This window comes from Zeus faber, assembly GCF_960531495.2.
Source record: "Zeus faber genome assembly, chromosome: 5".
NCBI classification, from domain to species: Eukaryota; Metazoa; Chordata; class Actinopteri; order Zeiformes; family Zeidae; genus Zeus; species Zeus faber.
In genome coordinates this window covers 12003775-12022355 of record NC_137192.1, presented here as the reverse complement: position 1 = coordinate 12022355, position 18581 = coordinate 12003775, and the positions used below count along the sequence as shown (strand labels likewise).

Sequence of the window (18581 nt, the reverse complement as noted above, 5' to 3'; positions counted from 1 at the left end):
AACAGTAGTGTTAGAGAGGTTCAGGCGGTTTCGTTCAGTATTCGATAATTATTTAATGTTTATTTACTTACAATTTGCCATGGTAAATGCTGCTAGAGTGTGAGCCTACAGTTTGGTGATGGCAAATATCACGTCCCTAGTTACCAGGCACTACGTCTGGGTTACCGCATCACCAGGGTCAGAGGTTAGAGACCACACACACACACACACATATAAATACATATTTGTATCAGAGCGACTTTGCCTTGAATTAAGGCAACTGAACTCCACTCCATGCCTTCATGCATTTTGACTGATGCCCCGGGGGCTAGATACTGGACAACTGAGCCAACAACAAACCTATACAGTCCGTAACGGAATCCTCCTGTACATTGAGGTCCTTTGAGCAGGATATGCAGTATATGCAGTATATGCACACCTTAGCCCCAGTTACAATGTACAATGAGTGCAAAGAAGAGAACCAACTCTATGGAGCAAGGCCAAGACGTCGAGACACCCCCCAGCCAAGTTGAAGGACTATGAGGCCAACTACCTCGGCCACTACCACGAGCAACCAGAGGACAGCGCCCTCTACCATGAGGGAGTGGCCAAGACGACCCCCCCTCACCCTATCTCAGGAGGCCTCCCGACATGCTCAGCAGCCACAGGAGCGTTACCTGAGGGATGAGCTATAGGATATCCAAAGAGAGAACAGAGAGCAAAGTGAAGGAGGAGTGGCCAAACCCCCACCCTGGCCAGGTACCGGAGTCCCCAAGCCGACGCTGGGAGACCCTGCACTGGTGGACCATCTGGACCAAATGATGGAAGAGCTCCAGCTGATGAATAATCAGGCTTCAGCAGCCAGTCGGCTCAGACAACCCCCAGCCCAGCCTCCTATCCTCCATGGCCCTCAACCCGTAATGGACCCTGGAGGCTCAGCTAGGCATATCGGCAGCAGGATTCACTATGAGACCAGGGCAGGGCAACCACAGCTGTATCCTACGGCTCCCGTCCCTCAGCAACCCCCTATGGCGGCTCCCACAAATATGCCTCAGCTAACTATGACCCAAACATGATCTAGCTACCTACCACCTCCTAAGTGACCTTCAACATGACCACAGGGACCACAGCCAAGAGCCATTTCCCATCCCCCATACAGAGGCCAAAGACCAACTATCCCAAACATCAGCAATCGGGATTCTAGCGAGTTCAGCCGTCTAAAGATAGCCCTGGAGAACCTCCTGCCAATAAGTGGTACAGAACTATTCAAATATCAGATCCTGCTGGATCACTTAAATTTGGAAGAAGCAAAACTGGTGGCAGATTCTTACCTAAACCCGCAGACCCCCTATACTGATACTATGGCTGCTCTCAATAATAGGTTCAGACAGCCTCACAAGGTGGCTCTGAAGAAGTTATGGACACTCCAGATGTCCGGCGGTGTGACCATACTGCCTTCAGAGGTTCGCCTTACACGTTCAATCTTTGGTGGGGCTGCGAAAGACCCTGGGCCCAGAAGGGAATGTGGAACTGCGGTGTGGGTCTCATCTGGCTTCCCTCCTGAGCAAGCTACCACCAGAACAGCAAGCAGAACACAGAAGCTATCAAAGGAAGGGCTAACAGAGTGGATAAATACAAACCACAGGTGCTGGCGCTGTGATAGATCCCACCAAGCAGCCCAGTGTGACCTGAAGAAGCCATGTGGTCAAGACCACCCTATACACCACGGTGGGTGCCCAGCTGGTCTCAGAAGAAGTACTCCGGATGGTGCTTCTTGAAGTGGAAAGAATTCTTTACTCTAAACCACTCAGCTATGTCTCGTCTGTCTCATCTCGCCGGCATCACTGACCCCCACCCTGTGACACCCAATGTCCTTTTGATGGGGCGGCAGGATGGATCCCTGCCTCAGGTTGTCTACCGGGCTCTAAATTCTCTAACCCAGATGGTTCGTGTCATCCGGGTCAGAGGTTAGAGACCACACACACACACACCCATATAAATACATATTTGTATCAGAACGACGTTGCCTTGAAATAAAGCAACTGAACGCCGCTCCATGCACTCCATTAATGCATTTTGACTGATGCCCTGGGGGAGAGATACTGCATTAACCTAGCCAACACCAAACCTATACAGTCCTTAACAGAGTCCTCCTCTTCAAGTAGTCCACAAAAACACTTGACCACGTCAAGTCGAGTGCACTTGAGTGTACGAGTGAGTGATGTGTTCAAGATTCAATGAGGCGTCGGAAAATAGAAGCTCTAATATGGTAATTACTCACAGAAATACCACAATGTTTTTCGTATTTCATGGCAACGTAACTTATTGAAACTGTAATTCAGGGAAAGAAGTCACCACTAAAATTTACTGCACATGGACTTACACACAACAAGGTAAGTTATAACAATGACATGGTTTGGTTTAAATTAAAAAACAAACGGTTGTTTTAAAGAAACTTTATGTATATACAGTTATACAACATATATGTTTGCAATGCACTGTGCACGGTGGCACAGTGCATTGCACTGCCACCTCACAGCAAGAAGGTCCTGGGGCGCTGTTGGCACCGTGCTCCGGCGGGTTATCTCCCAAATAGGAGCCTTTCTGTGTGGAGTTTGCATGTTCTCCTCGGGCTCACATGGGGTTTCCTCCACCTACCATCAGTAAGGACCCCCACCAAAAACATGCACACATCATCGTCTGACCAGCAATGGACACTTGGTACTAGGTTCCCGTGCGCGTCGACGAATGCTGCCCGCTGCCCCCCCAGAGGAAGGACAAGGGTCAAATGCAGAGGCCTCATTTCACCAGCCACCATCCAAAGCGTGTGTGTGTTGCGTGACAATTAAAGATTCTTCTTCTAATAACAAAGTTTATTTTGAATGGTTCCACATGGCGAAAAATAGCCATAAGTCTAAGACAATAATGAAGCAGTGGTCCAATTGTCCAAAAATCCAGTCCTTGAGGTCAGTGCAGATGAAGGTTCACAATATGTGTAACTTTTGTAACTTGTGATTGTTTCACAGAAACCAAAAAACGGTAATACAGTAATACGTACATAAAACTAATAAATTGGCGGATTGCTGCCTGCAGCTATATTTATTATTATTATTATTATTATTATTACTATTATTTTTTTTATTTTTTTTTCTTATACAGTCTGGACACTAATAATGGATGAGTTAAACATAACAGAAGGCTAGAACACAAAATCCAGCTTAAAAATTTAGAACATATGTAATATTAAGGGATGGACAAAATAATCTTGCAGATTACCACTGTGAGAAAAAAAATATATACATATATACATATACTATAACTATAACATACTACATATAACTTTACTACTATAACTATAACTATAACATTACAGATTGAACTAATCCTCGATAGCAAAACTATATGTGTGTATACTACAGTATACATTACAGGAATGTATTTATTTGTAATTGGCTCAAGGGGGGAGCTGCAGATGGGGCAAAAGCGGCATCTAATGGCACTGGGAGGCCGTGGGCCTAACAGCGACAGGAGGAAGGTGGCGGCACCTATGTTGCTGTAGGGTCGATGACTGCATCTAGTTGACCAGGGTTCAAGAGAGAAAGATCACAACGGCGAAGTCAGCACACCTCGCATGAGGTGAAGAGCTAAAAAGCTGCGAGATCCAGTATCACACCCAGGGACCTAGTTTGCTATTTTATTGTAAATGGTCCAGGTGGTGAGTGAATGCCGTCCGCATGTTCAATAATACGGATGCTGGTAGGTTTTCCTGCTGAGACAAATGGGGTTTTCCTTGCCAATCACTCCTGGAGCCATGCACTGTGTACATCATGCTATGCAGATTTGTTTTGTTGTATTATACATATTTTGTTGTGGACACCTGATGGTGTCCAAGGAGGGAATTGTGAGAAAAAATAAATGAATAAATAAATATATATATATATATATATATATATATATATATATATATATATATATATATAAACATATACTATAACTATAACATACTACATATAACTATACTACTATAACTATAACTATACCATTAAAGATTGAACTAATCCTCGATGGCAAAACTATATGTGTGTATACTACAGTATACATTACATGAATGTATATACATACATTACTATCATTCATATTGTGGGTAATTATGAAATACAGTTTCATTGATCGGTCAGAGCCAAAATTAAAACATGTTTAAAGACACTGGGTGTAACTACGCAACCAGTTAGAAACCGAAACTGAAACGGTTAATCTGGCGTACACACCGCAATGTCTGCTCGATGAGACACGCAGTTTAGGACTCACTACGTCGACGTAAAAAGTTTATTTATTTTTGGTAGATTCTCAAACCGTCCATTAAACTCTCCGTAGCTCAAAGTTCCAGTTTCATCGCATCATTCCGGATTTGGAAATTTTGAACACGACACCACTTGAAGCACTTTCAATTCTGAAGAAACGTCCCTTCCTGGAACGCTTGTATGGTGCGGTGGCGCTATGTCACCGGACTTCATTCATTACATACCGAATTTATCTGAATTTGCATATAACTACTAGTTGTTATCTGATAACAGTTGAGGCTCAGTTTCCATTTCCCTCCAATCGGTAAGGCCAGGATTTTTTTTTGTTTTTAACAGAATTATGCAGAGAAAATCTACAGCGAACAGAAACAGAACAATACGATATGATAGTGAAAAATGTATCCTATCCATCAAACTCATAATGAAAATTCATGTTGAAATTAAGAAATAGACGGAGGGGTGTGAGGAGTGGATTTGAGTCCATTATAAATTGTTCTAATTTATGAATGACATTTTTAAACAAACTAAATGAGGGCTCATACGTTATTATGGTGACAGCAGAAACACCAGGCCTAGTAAATGCAACACTTTCCTCTACATCAAAATCTGTGGATCAGAGTAAAGCTAATGAAAGTTCCATTTTACTTTCAGTTTCCATTTGCTGGTACAGTGGTACCTCGACTTACGACTGTATCTACTTACGACTAATCCAAGATACGAGCAGCGATAGTCGCGAAAATTTATATTGACTTACGACCGACTGCTCCAAGATACGACCGTGGAAATTTGCAGTTCGGCGCGTCGGCGGCCAGTCAGCAGTCAGTCAGCAGTCAGTCAGCAGCCAGTCAGCAGCCAGTCAGCAGTCAGTCAGCAGTCAGTCAGCAGCCAGTCAGCAGCCAGTCAGCAGCCAGTCAGCAGCCAGTCAGCAGTCAGTCAGCAGCCAGTCAGCAGTCAGTCAGCAGCCAGTCAGCAGTCAGTCAGCAGTCAGTCAGCAGTCAGTCAGCAGGCGACCTACATGGTGTGTGCAGGTAGTTTGTGGCTTATCCATATTTTTTTCATGTTTTCTGTGTTGGTGCTGTGTATTTTGTTTATTTTCACCTTTCATGATGAGGCCTAAGAAGAAGGATGATGGGAAAAAGAAAAGGGCGATGATTCCCATTGAAACTAAGAAGTAAATCATAGAAAAAAATGAGCGTGGTGTGTATGGGAAAAATTGCCTCGACATACGACTGTTTTACCATGCGACCGTTCTTATAGAACGAATTACATCGTGCACGCTGCTTGTTGTCACCGGGCCTACTCAATGTAGCACTTTCCACTCAATCAAAATCAGTGGACCAGAGTAAAGCAAACGAAAGTTCCATTTTACTTTCAGTTTCCATTTGCTGGTAAAGGCAGTCTCCATCAGTTTCTGTTTCCAGGATGGTTCCTCCCCCATCTCCTTCCATCTCATGTACATGGGAGGGGTGGACGATTCTAAGGGCCTGCAGCAGGGCCATAAACAATTATTAGAACATTAGCCAATTTTCATTCAATATGAGCTTATTAACCGATCAGCATTAATACATTATTTTATTAACAACATACTAATGAAACTAACTAATTATTTTTTGGGGGGCGGGAGGGGGTAAACATCCTCCAGGGAGCCGCTGTATCCCTCCCCCCCTTCTATTTACATGAAATGGTTCGGTCTTGTCCCCAAAACAGGTGTGGACGGTACTTGCGAGCAGTGACTTGAGGATTGACGGTGCAGCGTCATGGACCAGAACAGGAGAGAAACGTCTGACTCCCCAAAACCAACAGGAAGGAAAGAAAGAAACGAGAGACAAAAGAAAAAGCGACAGACAGGTGGGTGCGGTGCGTGAGCGGTGGAAATTGACCTGTTAGGTTAGTAAGGGCTACGTTTGCTCCCCTAACATTGGTTACTGACCAATTCAGTGTTTTTTAAAATGTATTTATTTTGTTAACTATTTTAATTCTTCCCTAACTTCCGGCACTTTCCCCTCCGCTTTCAAAGCGGCTCGGGTCGCACCACTGCTCAAAAAACCTTCACTCGATCCCACTCAAGTAGAAAGCTATCGGCCGGTCTCTCTCCTCCCATTCCTTTCCAAAACCATAGAGAGGGCGTTCTCTAGACAGGTTACCGAGTACCTGTCAAGTAACAACCTTCTTGATACACTTCAATCTGGCTTCAAAAGTGGTCACTCCACCGAAACAGCCCTGTTGTCTGTGACAGAGGCCTTAAAAACTGCTAGAGCTGCTGCCAAATCCTCGGTTCTCATTCTGCTAGACTTATCAGCTGCTTTTGACGCTGTCAATCACAGTATACTCCTGTCCATTCTCTCAAGTATGGGCATCTCTGGCAGTGCACTTTCCTGGTTCGAATCTTACCTCACTGGGCGTTCGTTCAGTGTGACATGGAAGGCCAGCTGTCTGTGCCTCACCACCTCACCACAGGGGTGCCCCAAGGCTCTGTGCTGGGACCCCTCCTCTTTGCCGTATACACCACCTCACTGGGCCCGATCATCGGCTCGCATGGTTTTTCATATCACTGCTATGCGGATGATACTCAACTCTATCTGTCCTTCCCGCCCGACGACCCCACTGTCTCGACGCGGATCTCGGATTGTCTCGCTGACATATCCACGTGGATGAAGGATTATCATCTTCAACTAAATCTGGCGAAAACGGAACTGCTGGTCTTCCCGGCCAAACAAGGTATTTATCACAACATTGATATCAAAATTGACCTTTATCTCTTGCTCCTACCAAGACTGCAAGGAATCTAGGTGTCATTATAGATGACAAATTCTCGGACCATGTTGCTGCGTCTCCCGGTCCTGCCGCTTCACACTATTCAACATCCTAAAGGTCAGGCCGTACCTGACCCAATATGCCACTCAACTGCTGGTACAAACCCTGGTGATGTCCCGTCTCGACTACTGCAACGCTCTCTTAACAGGCTTGCCGGCCTGTACGGTGAAGCCACTGCAGATGATACAGAATGCGGCGGCGCGACTGGTGCTCAACATTCAAAGAGGGCACATGTCACTCCGTTGCTCATTGAGCTTCACTGGTTACCTGTAGCCGCTCGCATCAAGTTCAAGTCTCTGATGCTGGCCTACAGAGTGATTGTTGGGAATGCTCCCACCTACTTAAATGCTCTTGTAAGAGCACATGTTGCCCCCCTGGATGCTGCGCTCATCAAATGAGCGTTGCCTGGCTCTGCTGGCCGTACAACCACGGCAATCCAGGTTATTCTCATTTGTAGTTCCACGTTGGTGGAACGAGCTGCCAAAAATGACCAGAGCAGGGACCTCCCTCTCTGTCTTTAAGAAGCACTCGAAGACCCAGCTCTTCAGAGAGTACCTCCTCTCCTAACTTACAATTACTTAGCAGTATTTATTGTTACACTAATGTCTCTGTCGCAATGTAGCTTGAATGTTATTCTCCCTTGTAAGTCGCTTTGGATAAAGGCATCTGCTAAATGACTAAATGTAAATGTAGGATATATTATCATATGCGTCATGTACACTCTACAGAGCCCAAAACCCTTCCCAGGGCTGACGTTTCGTCTTTGAGTTTGGAAGAGGTGGAAGACATTGACGACAGTATCGACGCAGATGATGAATATGGAGCAAAGGAGATAAGGTGGACAGAACAAGACGGACAAAGTGAGGATGTTTAAAAAACTTTTAATGTATTTTAATTGAAGAGGTTAATGTATACTGTATTTAAGATATATTTATTTGATGTTAATCATCATCAAATAGTGAATTCCACTGTATGCAGAATGTTATATGCATGTCCGCACAGTGTTATACATTCACAGCTCACTGTCAGTAAATATTGTACAGTAAATATTGGACTACAAGAGAGTTGTATGCCTGCAATCATGAAAGGTAGAGTTATTTAAAACTTTGAATGGGTCGTTCTGGAGGTGTGGTTTACAGCAACTGTGCAGGGTTGGCGTGGCCTATGGTGGTTGGGCTCAATGTGATATCCATGGGGTTCAAAATTCCTTGCGGTGCCCCTGTCGTATATAACTCAGATGTATTGTCACTTGTCCTGTTTTAGTGTTTTCTTGCAGCATGGAGACCACTCTGAAGCAGCAGTACGAGAAGAACGTCCGGCCCTGCATCGACCTGATCGACTCCCTCCGCTCCCTGGGAGTGGAGAAGGACCTGGCCCTGCCTGCCATCGCCGTGATCGGAGACCAAAGCTCGGGGAAGAGTTCTGTGCTGGAGGCTCTGTCTGGCGTGGCTCTGCCGAGGGGCAGCGGTGAGTTTTTGGTAGGGTTGAACGATTTGGGGAAGATAATAGAATTGCAATTTCTTTAGACCAATATTGCGATTGTGATTTAGGATGCGATTTTGTCTTATTGATAAGAACTGAACAATCTGTGGTCTTGTTTTAATTATATCAACAGGGGTATCTGAGGGGCGTTTTGATAATAAAATACACAGCCAGGAAGTAGTACTCACCAGAATGACGGGGGGGCAGTCCAGAAAAGAAATGCCCAGTAGAGCAGGAAATAGTAGTAGAAGTGAATGGAGGCTTCAGGAAGAACGACCAAAAAAAAAACATGTCTGCGTATAGGAAACAGGAGAACAGGGTGAATGCCGAGAAGGAAAGTATAAGTTTATTGTTGCTCAACAACTAATGCTGAGTTCAAATGGAACATGGTAGACGGGAACGGGATAACAGCCTTTCTGAATGGCACGGGGGGAGGAAAAAAAACCCGGAGCGAGGGAGAATTGCGACGACAAGACGACACAAGAGATATGATGCTATGGTATATATAAAAATTTTAGTAATGTTTAGTAATTTTATTAGCCTTTAGTTGTCCCGATCTGCATCAGACCCGCGGTATATGTTACTTTTTGGTTTATGTTAATAGATAATAAATTAGTATTTTGGATATGATTTAATTTATAACTACCCCACCCCTCGCTGTGCTGCACTTGTATATTTTTAGTGTCTGCCACCGACAGAGAATGGTCTACACTACCGTATATAGCCTATAACCAGCATCCATCTCCAACTACCACCAATGCCGTACCAGGCCTCCTCGTTAGCTCCCGTCCCGAACTGTCAGGGCTGGCTCTAGCTTTTTTGGAGCCCTAGTCTAAATCTGTAGAAGGTGTCCCCCCTGCATTGCCGTGTAGATGCTGTGGCGATATTCTCCTGAAGGACAGGGGGCGATGTGGACAAACCACCAGGGGAAACTGAAAGAACTACTGTAAACATTACAAAAAAGTCCTGAGGGTAAGATCTGTATAACTACAAAAGATCAGTAAAATTAAAATAGAAAGTGTCAATTGTATGTGTATGTATTGTAGTCATTGCAGGATTTTTTTTAATATACAGAAGTTGTGATTTTGTGCAAATCGTCTGTGTACACATTATGACGCAGTCCCTAGGTATTGAAATAGTCCAAATCTTTAAACAGAGACACCGCTATATCCTTTCACAAATTCAACGCCATTTGGTTATTTTTGTGGTCAGGCATGGATGGATCATACAGGTGTCGATCCTGTGGAACTATCTATAGGACTCTATAAGAATTACCAAGACACTACACTATATATATTTATATATATACTATATAGGACTTCTTTGTAATGTCTACAGTAGTTTTTTCAGTTTCCCCTGGTGGGACAAATGAATCAGAATCAGAATCAGAAATACTTAAATAATCCCAGGGGGAAATTACTTTCGTTTCAACTCCAAATCTACATACAACATATTTACATACAACATATTAACATACAACATATAATAATTATTAAGAAACATATTTATATATAAATATATATATATACATATCTATAAATGCCAGGACAGATGCCGCAGGAGGTGGGAAGCTCGTCTTACACACACACACACACACACACACACACACACACACACACACACACACACACACATACACACACACATGCACACACACGCACACACACACCCACACACACACACACACACACACACACACACACACCCTTCTGAGCCATTTGAAGCTTTGTGACATGCCAGGACTTGTACTCTGTGAGGTAAGTACTGTAGGTAAGTTAAGGGACGTTTCATCTAGGAGGATCAAAATGTATATTTAAAACAACACAGACAATTAATTCTATTATATAATTATAGAACCCAGAATCGCGATTGTGGTGCCAGCCCTTGCAGCCGCCTGCGCGAGCACCTTGTGTCGATTACGCACATTTTAGTATTTTTAGAGCTTATAGAGCTTATTGTGCGTAACCACCGGGTGTCATGACGTGTGTATGTGACAAATAATCTCTTGAGTTTGAACTTGGTTTGTGCACATTGCCCCCTGTCTTTCAGTAGAATATTGCCACAGCATCTACATGGCAACGCGCAACTATAAATGCTTTTGCTTCCTGGTAGTCCAGGTGCAATGAGCCGCACAGCTCGCCTGCGGCAACTATAAAGCAGTCTTGAAGCAGACTATTATATTCAGGCTTACATATAAAGTTTATTTTGAAAGATTATTCTATACCTTTGATAAAGAGGTTATTCTGGGTATTATACGGAGAACGCAGCTCATTTATAAATCAGCCAGTCAACTGTGTACTTGCGGTATTCTACAGAGTCTACAGTGTCATAACGGTGTTATTTCAATTATCTGCAAGAACATCAGCTCTGAGAATTTCTAGAGAACAAATAATCAAGTCGTGTTCTCAATTCTGCCTGAGACCTGAGACCAGTCCCACGTCCTAATGAGCTAAATTTCTCCACCTCCTTTCTCCTCCACCAAGGCATTGTGACAAGATGTCCTCTGGAGTTGAAGATGAAGAGGACGGAAGAGGGAGCGAAGTGGTCTGCAAAGATAAGTTATCGGAGCCGCAAAGAGGACATTGAAAATCGTGAAGGAGTAGAGATAAAGATCAGAGAAGGTGAAGTTCCTCCACTCCACTCAACTGTGCACATTTTCAGAATGTGCATCTTTAACTTTTTACTTACATGTGATATTAATTCTCCCAGCCCAGGACGTAATGGCGGGGGTAGGCTCGGGGATCAGCGAAGATCTCATCACTCTGGAGATCACCTCTCCTGACGTCCCAGACCTCACGCTCATAGACCTTCCTGGCATTGCCAGGGTGGCCGTCAAGGGGCAGCCAGAGAACATTGGAGAGCAGGTGAAGCAGTCACTGTGACAATGTTAGAGATATGAATCTTTTACAGTGTTCATCAAAGTGCCAAATCTTTTTTTTTTTAGATAAAGAGACTCATTAAGAAATTCATCGCAAGACAGGAAACCATCTGTTTAGTGGTTGTTCCGTGCAATGTAGACATCGCAACCACAGAGGCTCTGCAGATGGCACAGCAAGTCGACCCAGAGGGAGAAAGAACGTTAGGTCAGCCTATTTCATTTCAAATCATATCACTCTTACCCTCTCACCAACGTGAACTAAACATTTAATTTAAGTGTCATTTGATGAGAATTCATGTTGCTTGCCCCCACCTACATATTTTCTTCTCAGGTATCCTAACCAAGCCTGACCTGTTGGACAAGGGCACAGAAATGTCAGCAGTGAAGATCGTTCATAATGACGTCATTCCCCTGAAGAAGGGCTACATGATTGTCAGATGTCGTGGCCAACAAGAGATTACAGAGAACGTGTCCCTAAATGAAGCCATTGAGACAGAAAAGGCCTTTTTCAAAGAACATGTATATCTCCAGTAAGTCCTTTGAATTTGGAGTGTGGCGCTGGCTCTCCATTATCCTTTTTAGCACAATAAAAACTCTTGTGTATCTCAATTGTAATCTCGCCTCAGAACTCTTTACGATGAAGGCCATGCCACCATTCCTAAACTGGCTGAGAAACTCACCGTGGAGCTGGTGCATCATATTAAGGTGAATTATTCCCTATTCACCAAGAAGTTCAATTATACGACATTGAGATGACATTGGTTTGTCATTCTGCATACATGTCAATGTGTGCAGATTGAGTGTTACCTAATCTCACCCACTTACCATGGCCTGTGTGCTGATTCTAGAAATCGCTGCCTCGACTGGAAGAGCAAATCCAGGAGAAGCTAGCTCAGACCTACAAAGAGCTGGACAACTGTGGCATTGGACCCCCATCTGACAAGGAGGAAAAATACTCCTTCCTCATTGATGTAAGCACTCGACCAAACACTGCAAATGGTTTGACAAGAAACAGGGTTGCAAAAAGTTAATTTTCGGCGTAATGAACAAATAAATTAATTGAAGAATTGAATTCAGCCAGATATTGTATTCAACTCCTGCTGTGTCCAACATTGCCCAATTTCTATGACGTGTGAAAACCATCAACCAAAACAAAACAAAACAAACAAATCCTAAGGAGATCCTGTTTGGGTGTTTTTTTTGTTATCATTAAAGCCAGGAAACTGTTCAGTGCACAATTCATGAAGATACGCTCTGGCTTTGTTTGCAATATGTAGGGCACATATGAACTCCTTTCACCTCCGAGAATCTTAATTGACCTTTGTTGTCTCTGTTTGTATTTGTGCGGCAGAAAGTGACAGAGTTCAATCACGATGCTATCAGCATGATTACAGGAGAAGATCTGAAGTACGGCGAAAAGCCCAACATCTTTGCAATGCTGCGAGAAGAGTTTGGGAAATGGAAGAACCAGTTATACATATCAGGAATGTACTGTAAGTCTTGCTGATGGTCTTGGTCCCGGTCAACATAAATGGTGTTCTACTAATCACTGGAAAATCTTGTCAATGTATTGCAGTCAACAATATGAAGGGCCATGTGGCTGAGTATGAAGAGAGATACCGCGGGAGAGAGCTCCCGGGCGTCATTAACTACAAGAGTTTGGAAACAATAGTGAAAGAGAAGATCAGTGGTCTAGAAGAACCTGCTGTGAGGAAACTCAAGGATGTAGGAGGTACACAGTATTTATGTGTACAACAAATATACCCAATAGAAGTGTCTCTTTCTTTCGGGAAATCCAGCAAATACCCTTTTGTATATTTTTACCCGTAGATGCTGTGAGGAAGGTGCTCCTAGGTCTGGCTGACTCAAGCTTTAGTGGATTTCCTAACCTAAAGAAAACAGCAAAGGTCATCAATCGATTGTCACTGATTTTTACTCACAATATCTGGTACACGTCATACTGACTATGAAAAATGACAGCTAGTTTGCTTGTATTCCAGAGAAAGATTGAAGCCATCAAGCAAGAAAAAGAGTCAGTCGCTGAGGCCATGATTAGAACCCAGCTCAAAATGGAGCTGCTCGTCTACACCCAGGACAGCACATACAGCAGCAGTCTGCAAGAGACCAGAACAGAGCAGAAGGACAAGTGCAAGATCGACATGGGAAACTATGCCACGCTGCAGGAGATGATGGTGCACCTCAAGTCATATTACCACGTAAGATTAAACACAGAGGCTTTCTGGTCAAGGAAAAACTGCAACACAAACATCAGCAATGAACAATAAAGGATCTGGAGAGACAAGCATCACAGTCTAGTATTTTGAAAGTGTTTAGAGATGTCTACATCTAACTTTTTTTCCAGGTTGCCAGTCAGCGCCTGGCTGACCAGATCCCTCTAGTGATTCGCTACCAGATGATGCAGGAGTCTGTGGCACAGCTGCAGAGGGAGATGCTGCAGCTGCTGCAAGACAGGGAGAATATGGAGGTTCTGCTCAAAGAGGATGATGAGATCGGGAGCAGGAGACACAGCCTGCAGAAACGCCTCAGTCGGCTGATGGAGGCTCGCTCCATTCTAATGGAGTTTTAACACGCACCAAGGCCTAAGCGTCCTGGGTGAAGCCAGAGGTCTGTTATCATATGTACTTAGTTTTTTTTTTTACTCTGTCTACTCTCTGCTCGGCTATGAGGCCTAAACAAATTCATCCAAAAAATGACAATCTTCTGAAAACTCAGATCTCCCCCACTGCAGCACAATTTCCTAATACAGGCAATTTATCATCAGGATTTGGACACATTCCACACTGTCAAATAGCATAGAAATATTGTGTTAAAAAAGTTGCATGCATCAGGAGAGACTACAGGACATTGTAGCACGGGCAGCCACCAGTGAAAATAATATGATCAATTATTATTATTCATGCTGTTTAAAAAAGAAAGAGTCCTACGCTGGGAGTTCATTTAGTTAATTTCTCATTTCTTTTGATGGTTAAACACATAAGAATTTCATGGCATTGAGCTGGTGTAAATTTTTGTATGGGCATGTTAAACTAAAGGTTTAACATTTAATTTGTCTTTTCCGCGGGCCCTACACTGCGGCTGCCCGTAGCTCCTAGGTATAGGATGGGTCAAATGCAGAGGACAAATTTCTTTGTATCCTCCTTGTACAATGCCATGCATACATCTAGACTCTTACTATGTATATATGGATTTAAGAAGATTCTTTGCTGATGAGTTTTATTTAAATTACTGCTTTTTATTCATAAAAAAGATCAAAATCCATTTTCACTTGTTTTCCATTCTTTACAAAAAAGGTTAAATTCATTTTTTGATAGGAAAACAGATGATCTACACCCAGAACTCTTTAATTAATGACAACTAACCAAACGGTGCACTTCAACTCCACCGTGTGGATATAAAAGGAACGTGTTTGATGGATTTAATTAGTACATTTAAAACTGGTGCAGTTTTATCTATTTGGCCACAATTACACACGCTCATTTTTAAGTATAGTAATGTGTTAGTGGTGCAATGTGCCTTCACACTGAAATAAGGTCATGATGTTAAACTTTTCATTTCGAAACATACATTAGATATCATGCATCTTTTACCAGAGTGATTTTCATTGGGTATTTATACATGCACTTATATTTAGATATAATTATAGATTTTTAACCCAGGCAGATGTGATGTGTAAAATATTATAACTAAAATATAACTGCAAACATGATCAAAAGTTCCTAAGTTATTTCTATCAGATATCAATCATCACAACACACTTATGAAAGCCTCTGCAGAGCAGAGACCACATTGAGGCATTTGGATCTGACTTGTGAGGAGAAAATAAATAAAAGAATTGAGTGAGCAAAGTAAACATCCAGGAAAAGAATGAAGGGACATTTTGCTTTATTAAGAGAAAAAAAGTCATACTAGTATTGGATAATAAAAAAAAAAAAAAATAAAAAAATAAAAATGCATCTTCTCAATTCTCCATCGGGCTTTCCGGAATGTGTTCATCGTTGTCCAATTTATCATCATCTAGAAGGGAAGAGAAAATGATAGTGCAGAAAGACAATCAATCAATGGCAACATACTTTGGAAGTACATTTATTTTGTTCAAATTTATAGAACCAAAAGTGTGGAGTTGAGAATATCAGAATTGCACGCTCATAAGGTTCCAAAGTAGAAAAACTGAAAATGTATTGAAACTGAAGCAATCAGGAATTTTCCCCTTTGGCGGAAAACTCACTCTACACTTTGTGGTTTACGACTGTGGTACGACAAGTATTGATGAATAAACGTCCTCTCCAGATCCTGTTTTTCTGAGACCAATTTGTGTTCAAGGTCTTCTTCAGAAGCACAGCAAAATGTCAAATGTCCCTATGAAGTTGTAGGGTAATCCTGTCATGTACTTCCAAAGCATTTGGCTAAACACTGCTTTTAAACACTACCGATAGTCGCAACCTTGCCAAATGTATTGATGCAAAACATGCAAACAACGAGACAAAAACATTGCATAGAAACCAATACAATTCACACTCCACTACTCGGCGGGGAAATGTCTGATGTCATTTTGTCTTCAGGGGTCTTTCGTTACTCACTCTCAAGGGTCTGTTGCAATTCCTGAATGGTGCTGAGGAGAACATGGAACTGTTTCTTCCTCAATTCCAGCTAAATTAGGAAAGAAAATACACTCTTACTTTCCAACCTTAATGACAAGGATCATGGAGGAGAAATAAAAGGACATCTTTACCTTGGCATCAACATTTTCTTTGACGCGAGACAGCTGCTGAAGCTCTTTGTCAAGCGCCTCCAACTGTCTGGAAACAGGAAGGGAAAAGACAAAAGCAAAAGTTTCATACCATTGAGTCAACTGAGCTTACTATGAAATGTTCGGGGCTTTTTTAAATTTTTTTATAAACCTTCCCAAAGCTATGTTTGTAGATTTGATTGGTGTGTCGGAAAAAGCTCCCAAAAAAGCTTACAATACATTACCACAAAAGACAGGGCTGTCGAGTTTGAGTAGTATTTAGTCTCAAGTATTTATGAAACATGCTCTTCCGCAAAAAGAAAAATAGCGGGAATAGACAAGTCAGTGCAACAAGAATGTAAGCTGTGGTTATATTGCCGTAAGAATGCACTTAACATCACGTCGCCTTCTTTTGTTCATAACTACATTTTATTGTACTCTATTGTAGTTAACCAATCAAATCCTGTTGCATTTTGCCAAGAAACATAGAACTTTTTAGTGGACAGAATGCCTTTTTATGTTCTGTTATAATGAATAGTGCTTTGGGTTTTGTTTTGTTCTCCCCCCCTTCATAAATCGTACAGTAGGCTTGGGCACATTTAAGATTAAGTCAGCGATCGACATTGAGACGATTTTTCTTTTAATACGGCAGAAAAAAATCTGAGCATTTAAATGGTGTAAGTGCAGTTTAACTTGTCCAGAGACTGGAGCACAGAGAGAGAGACAAAGAGAGAGCTCTCGCCCTCTCTGCTCAGAGCTGTCGATCAACCAAATTGGATCTCATTTCCCAGCTCTACAGGCCCGTAAAGAAATATCAAGGCGGGTGGCGGGTGCGCAAAAAAAACAAAAAACAAAAGCAAAAAAAGGGCACATGGACCCCCGGCTCCGGTTCTAGGCATTATGCCGCTCTGGGCAAACGGAGCACCACAGTGGAGAACAGATCGCAGGCCCCTGCGATGGTGCGTATTGGGACCCCCGTGATCTGCGCTCCGCTGTGCGGACATCGCTCGATATCTTGCCCAGAAAACCAGCTACCTTGATGCTATTTAATAAAATAAAAAGCCTGATAAAAGGGCATGCAAATCTTGTGATTATAATATTGCAACATACCAGCTAATCTCAGAGAAAGATTTAGATTTATTTTGTTTCCTAAGTTTCTTACTTGTATGGAAAACGAAAAACATAAACCTAACTCAGAATTGTATTTCTCCTCCAGACAGCGGTGCACTGTGCGACGCGCAGGTTCCTGGATCCCACGCCAGTGTTTTAATGTTAGATCTATTCCCCCCCCCGTTTGTTTCTACATGTATGAAAAAAAATGTTTTAACAACAGTTATAGGGCTGTCCTGGTCCTTCCAAAAAAAACAACAAAAAAAAAACCCTATTGGGACTCTCAATCGTCCAAGCCTGGCATACAGTAGAGGTCATTTCAGTTTAGTTGTGAGCTGATGAACGATGAGCCCCTTTCCCACATGGAATCCGTATGGAGCCTATTGCCACATAGACGACTGTTACGGATACATTATGCAATGATCGCGCGTGAGGTGTCATATCACGCGAGACTAGGCAACAGAATTTGGTTTTAGACCAGCACTTTGCTCCCCGTCTGCCGGCCCCGCGGACTGTTCCCTCCGCTGAATGAGAGCGGACAGAGCCCCCGTCCCTGGACACAATAACCCCAACCCAAAGTTATTAAATGAGTTTCAACCTGTCCTACACTCTCTGGCTCTATAAAATGAACGTTCTCCACCCGTTCTCCCTCCCCGGTGCTGCCGGCGGGCAATCTAAGAGATTGTGCCTGATGTCCCTGCAAGGTCGTATAGCACCCCTAAAAGTAAATGACACGTCTAGGGTCTGAGTGACATTTTTAGGAAGAAAAAGGCTCCTGTTCCCACATGACGCCAATATGGAGCATTGCCGGTAGATTTATGGCTTTCAGTGCAAGTGGGAAAGGGGCTTTACATAAATGTGTTTGTCACACACAACAGCTACCAATTAAAATCGATTGCATGATCTCATGTCGATCCAATCAATCACAGGCTCACCCCATTGAGGCTAAATATTTGATACTGGAAACTTTTGAAAAGTTATTATCACAGGAACATCTACTCACTTTAGGGTTTCATGCCGATCAGGGTGCTGCTGGATAACCTTGGCCAGGGCGTCATACTCTGCAAGATGGCACAGATTTTAACAGAATGAAGAAGAATTACATACATTGTCATTTTTATATATCACTATTCAAACTATTGTAAGATAAAGTTACGCAACCAACATATCAGAATAAATGTCTGATGTAGTAGTTATGCTACATCAGGGCTGTGCAATATGGAAGAATGATTGATGACATCCGAGTATAACCCTTTGTCAGATTATTTAA

At 42.8% G+C, this 18581-nt stretch overlaps 2 protein-coding genes across 3 annotated transcripts in view; one reads left to right on the top strand and one right to left on the bottom strand.

Moving 5' to 3' along the window:
- The first annotated feature begins 6061 nt into the window (after window positions 1-6061).
- Window positions 6062-14723, top strand: LOC307230362 (interferon-induced GTP-binding protein Mx-like). Of its 2 annotated transcripts, none has more exons than XM_080000685.1 (14): window positions 6062-6128; window positions 7823-7954; window positions 8358-8561; window positions 11060-11197; window positions 11286-11440; window positions 11521-11659; window positions 11786-11984; window positions 12081-12159; window positions 12303-12425; window positions 12806-12947; window positions 13031-13186; window positions 13285-13361; window positions 13455-13670; window positions 13817-14723. In XM_080000685.1, coding segments are annotated over exons 2-14 (1854 nt in total). In that variant the 5' UTR covers window positions 6062-6128; window positions 7823-7953; the 3' UTR covers window positions 14042-14723. The 2 variants fall into 2 exon arrangements, with proteins under 2 accessions (XP_079856811.1, XP_079856812.1); XM_080000686.1 differs by lacking the exon at window positions 6062-6128 and adding an exon at window positions 6933-6998.
- Window positions 14724-15340: 617 nt separating this feature from the next.
- The window catches only part of thoc7 (THO complex 7), a 4903-nt gene continuing 1662 nt past the window's right edge, over window positions 15341-18581 (bottom strand). Inside the window, exons 5-8 of the mRNA XM_080000337.1 lie at window positions 18315-18372; window positions 16205-16271; window positions 16053-16122; window positions 15341-15489 (exon numbers count right to left, since the gene is read on the bottom strand). Of these exons, the coding sequence (XP_079856463.1) occupies window positions 15434-15489; window positions 16053-16122; window positions 16205-16271; window positions 18315-18372 (251 nt within the window). The 3' untranslated portion in view covers window positions 15341-15433. The remainder of the gene's footprint in view (window positions 15490-16052; window positions 16123-16204; window positions 16272-18314; window positions 18373-18581) is intronic.

What these genes read in the sequence shown, in the direction of transcription:
- LOC307230362 (XM_080000685.1), top strand. An exon ending in AAAGAACATGTATATCTCCA is followed by an intron (nt 11,985 to 12,080) that starts GTAAGTCCTTTG and finishes ATCTCGCCTCAG; the next exon opens with AACTCTTTACGATGAAGGCC. An exon ending in ACCTAAAGAAAACAGCAAAG is followed by an intron (nt 13,362 to 13,454) that starts GTCATCAATCGA and finishes CTTGTATTCCAG; the next exon opens with AGAAAGATTGAAGCCATCAA.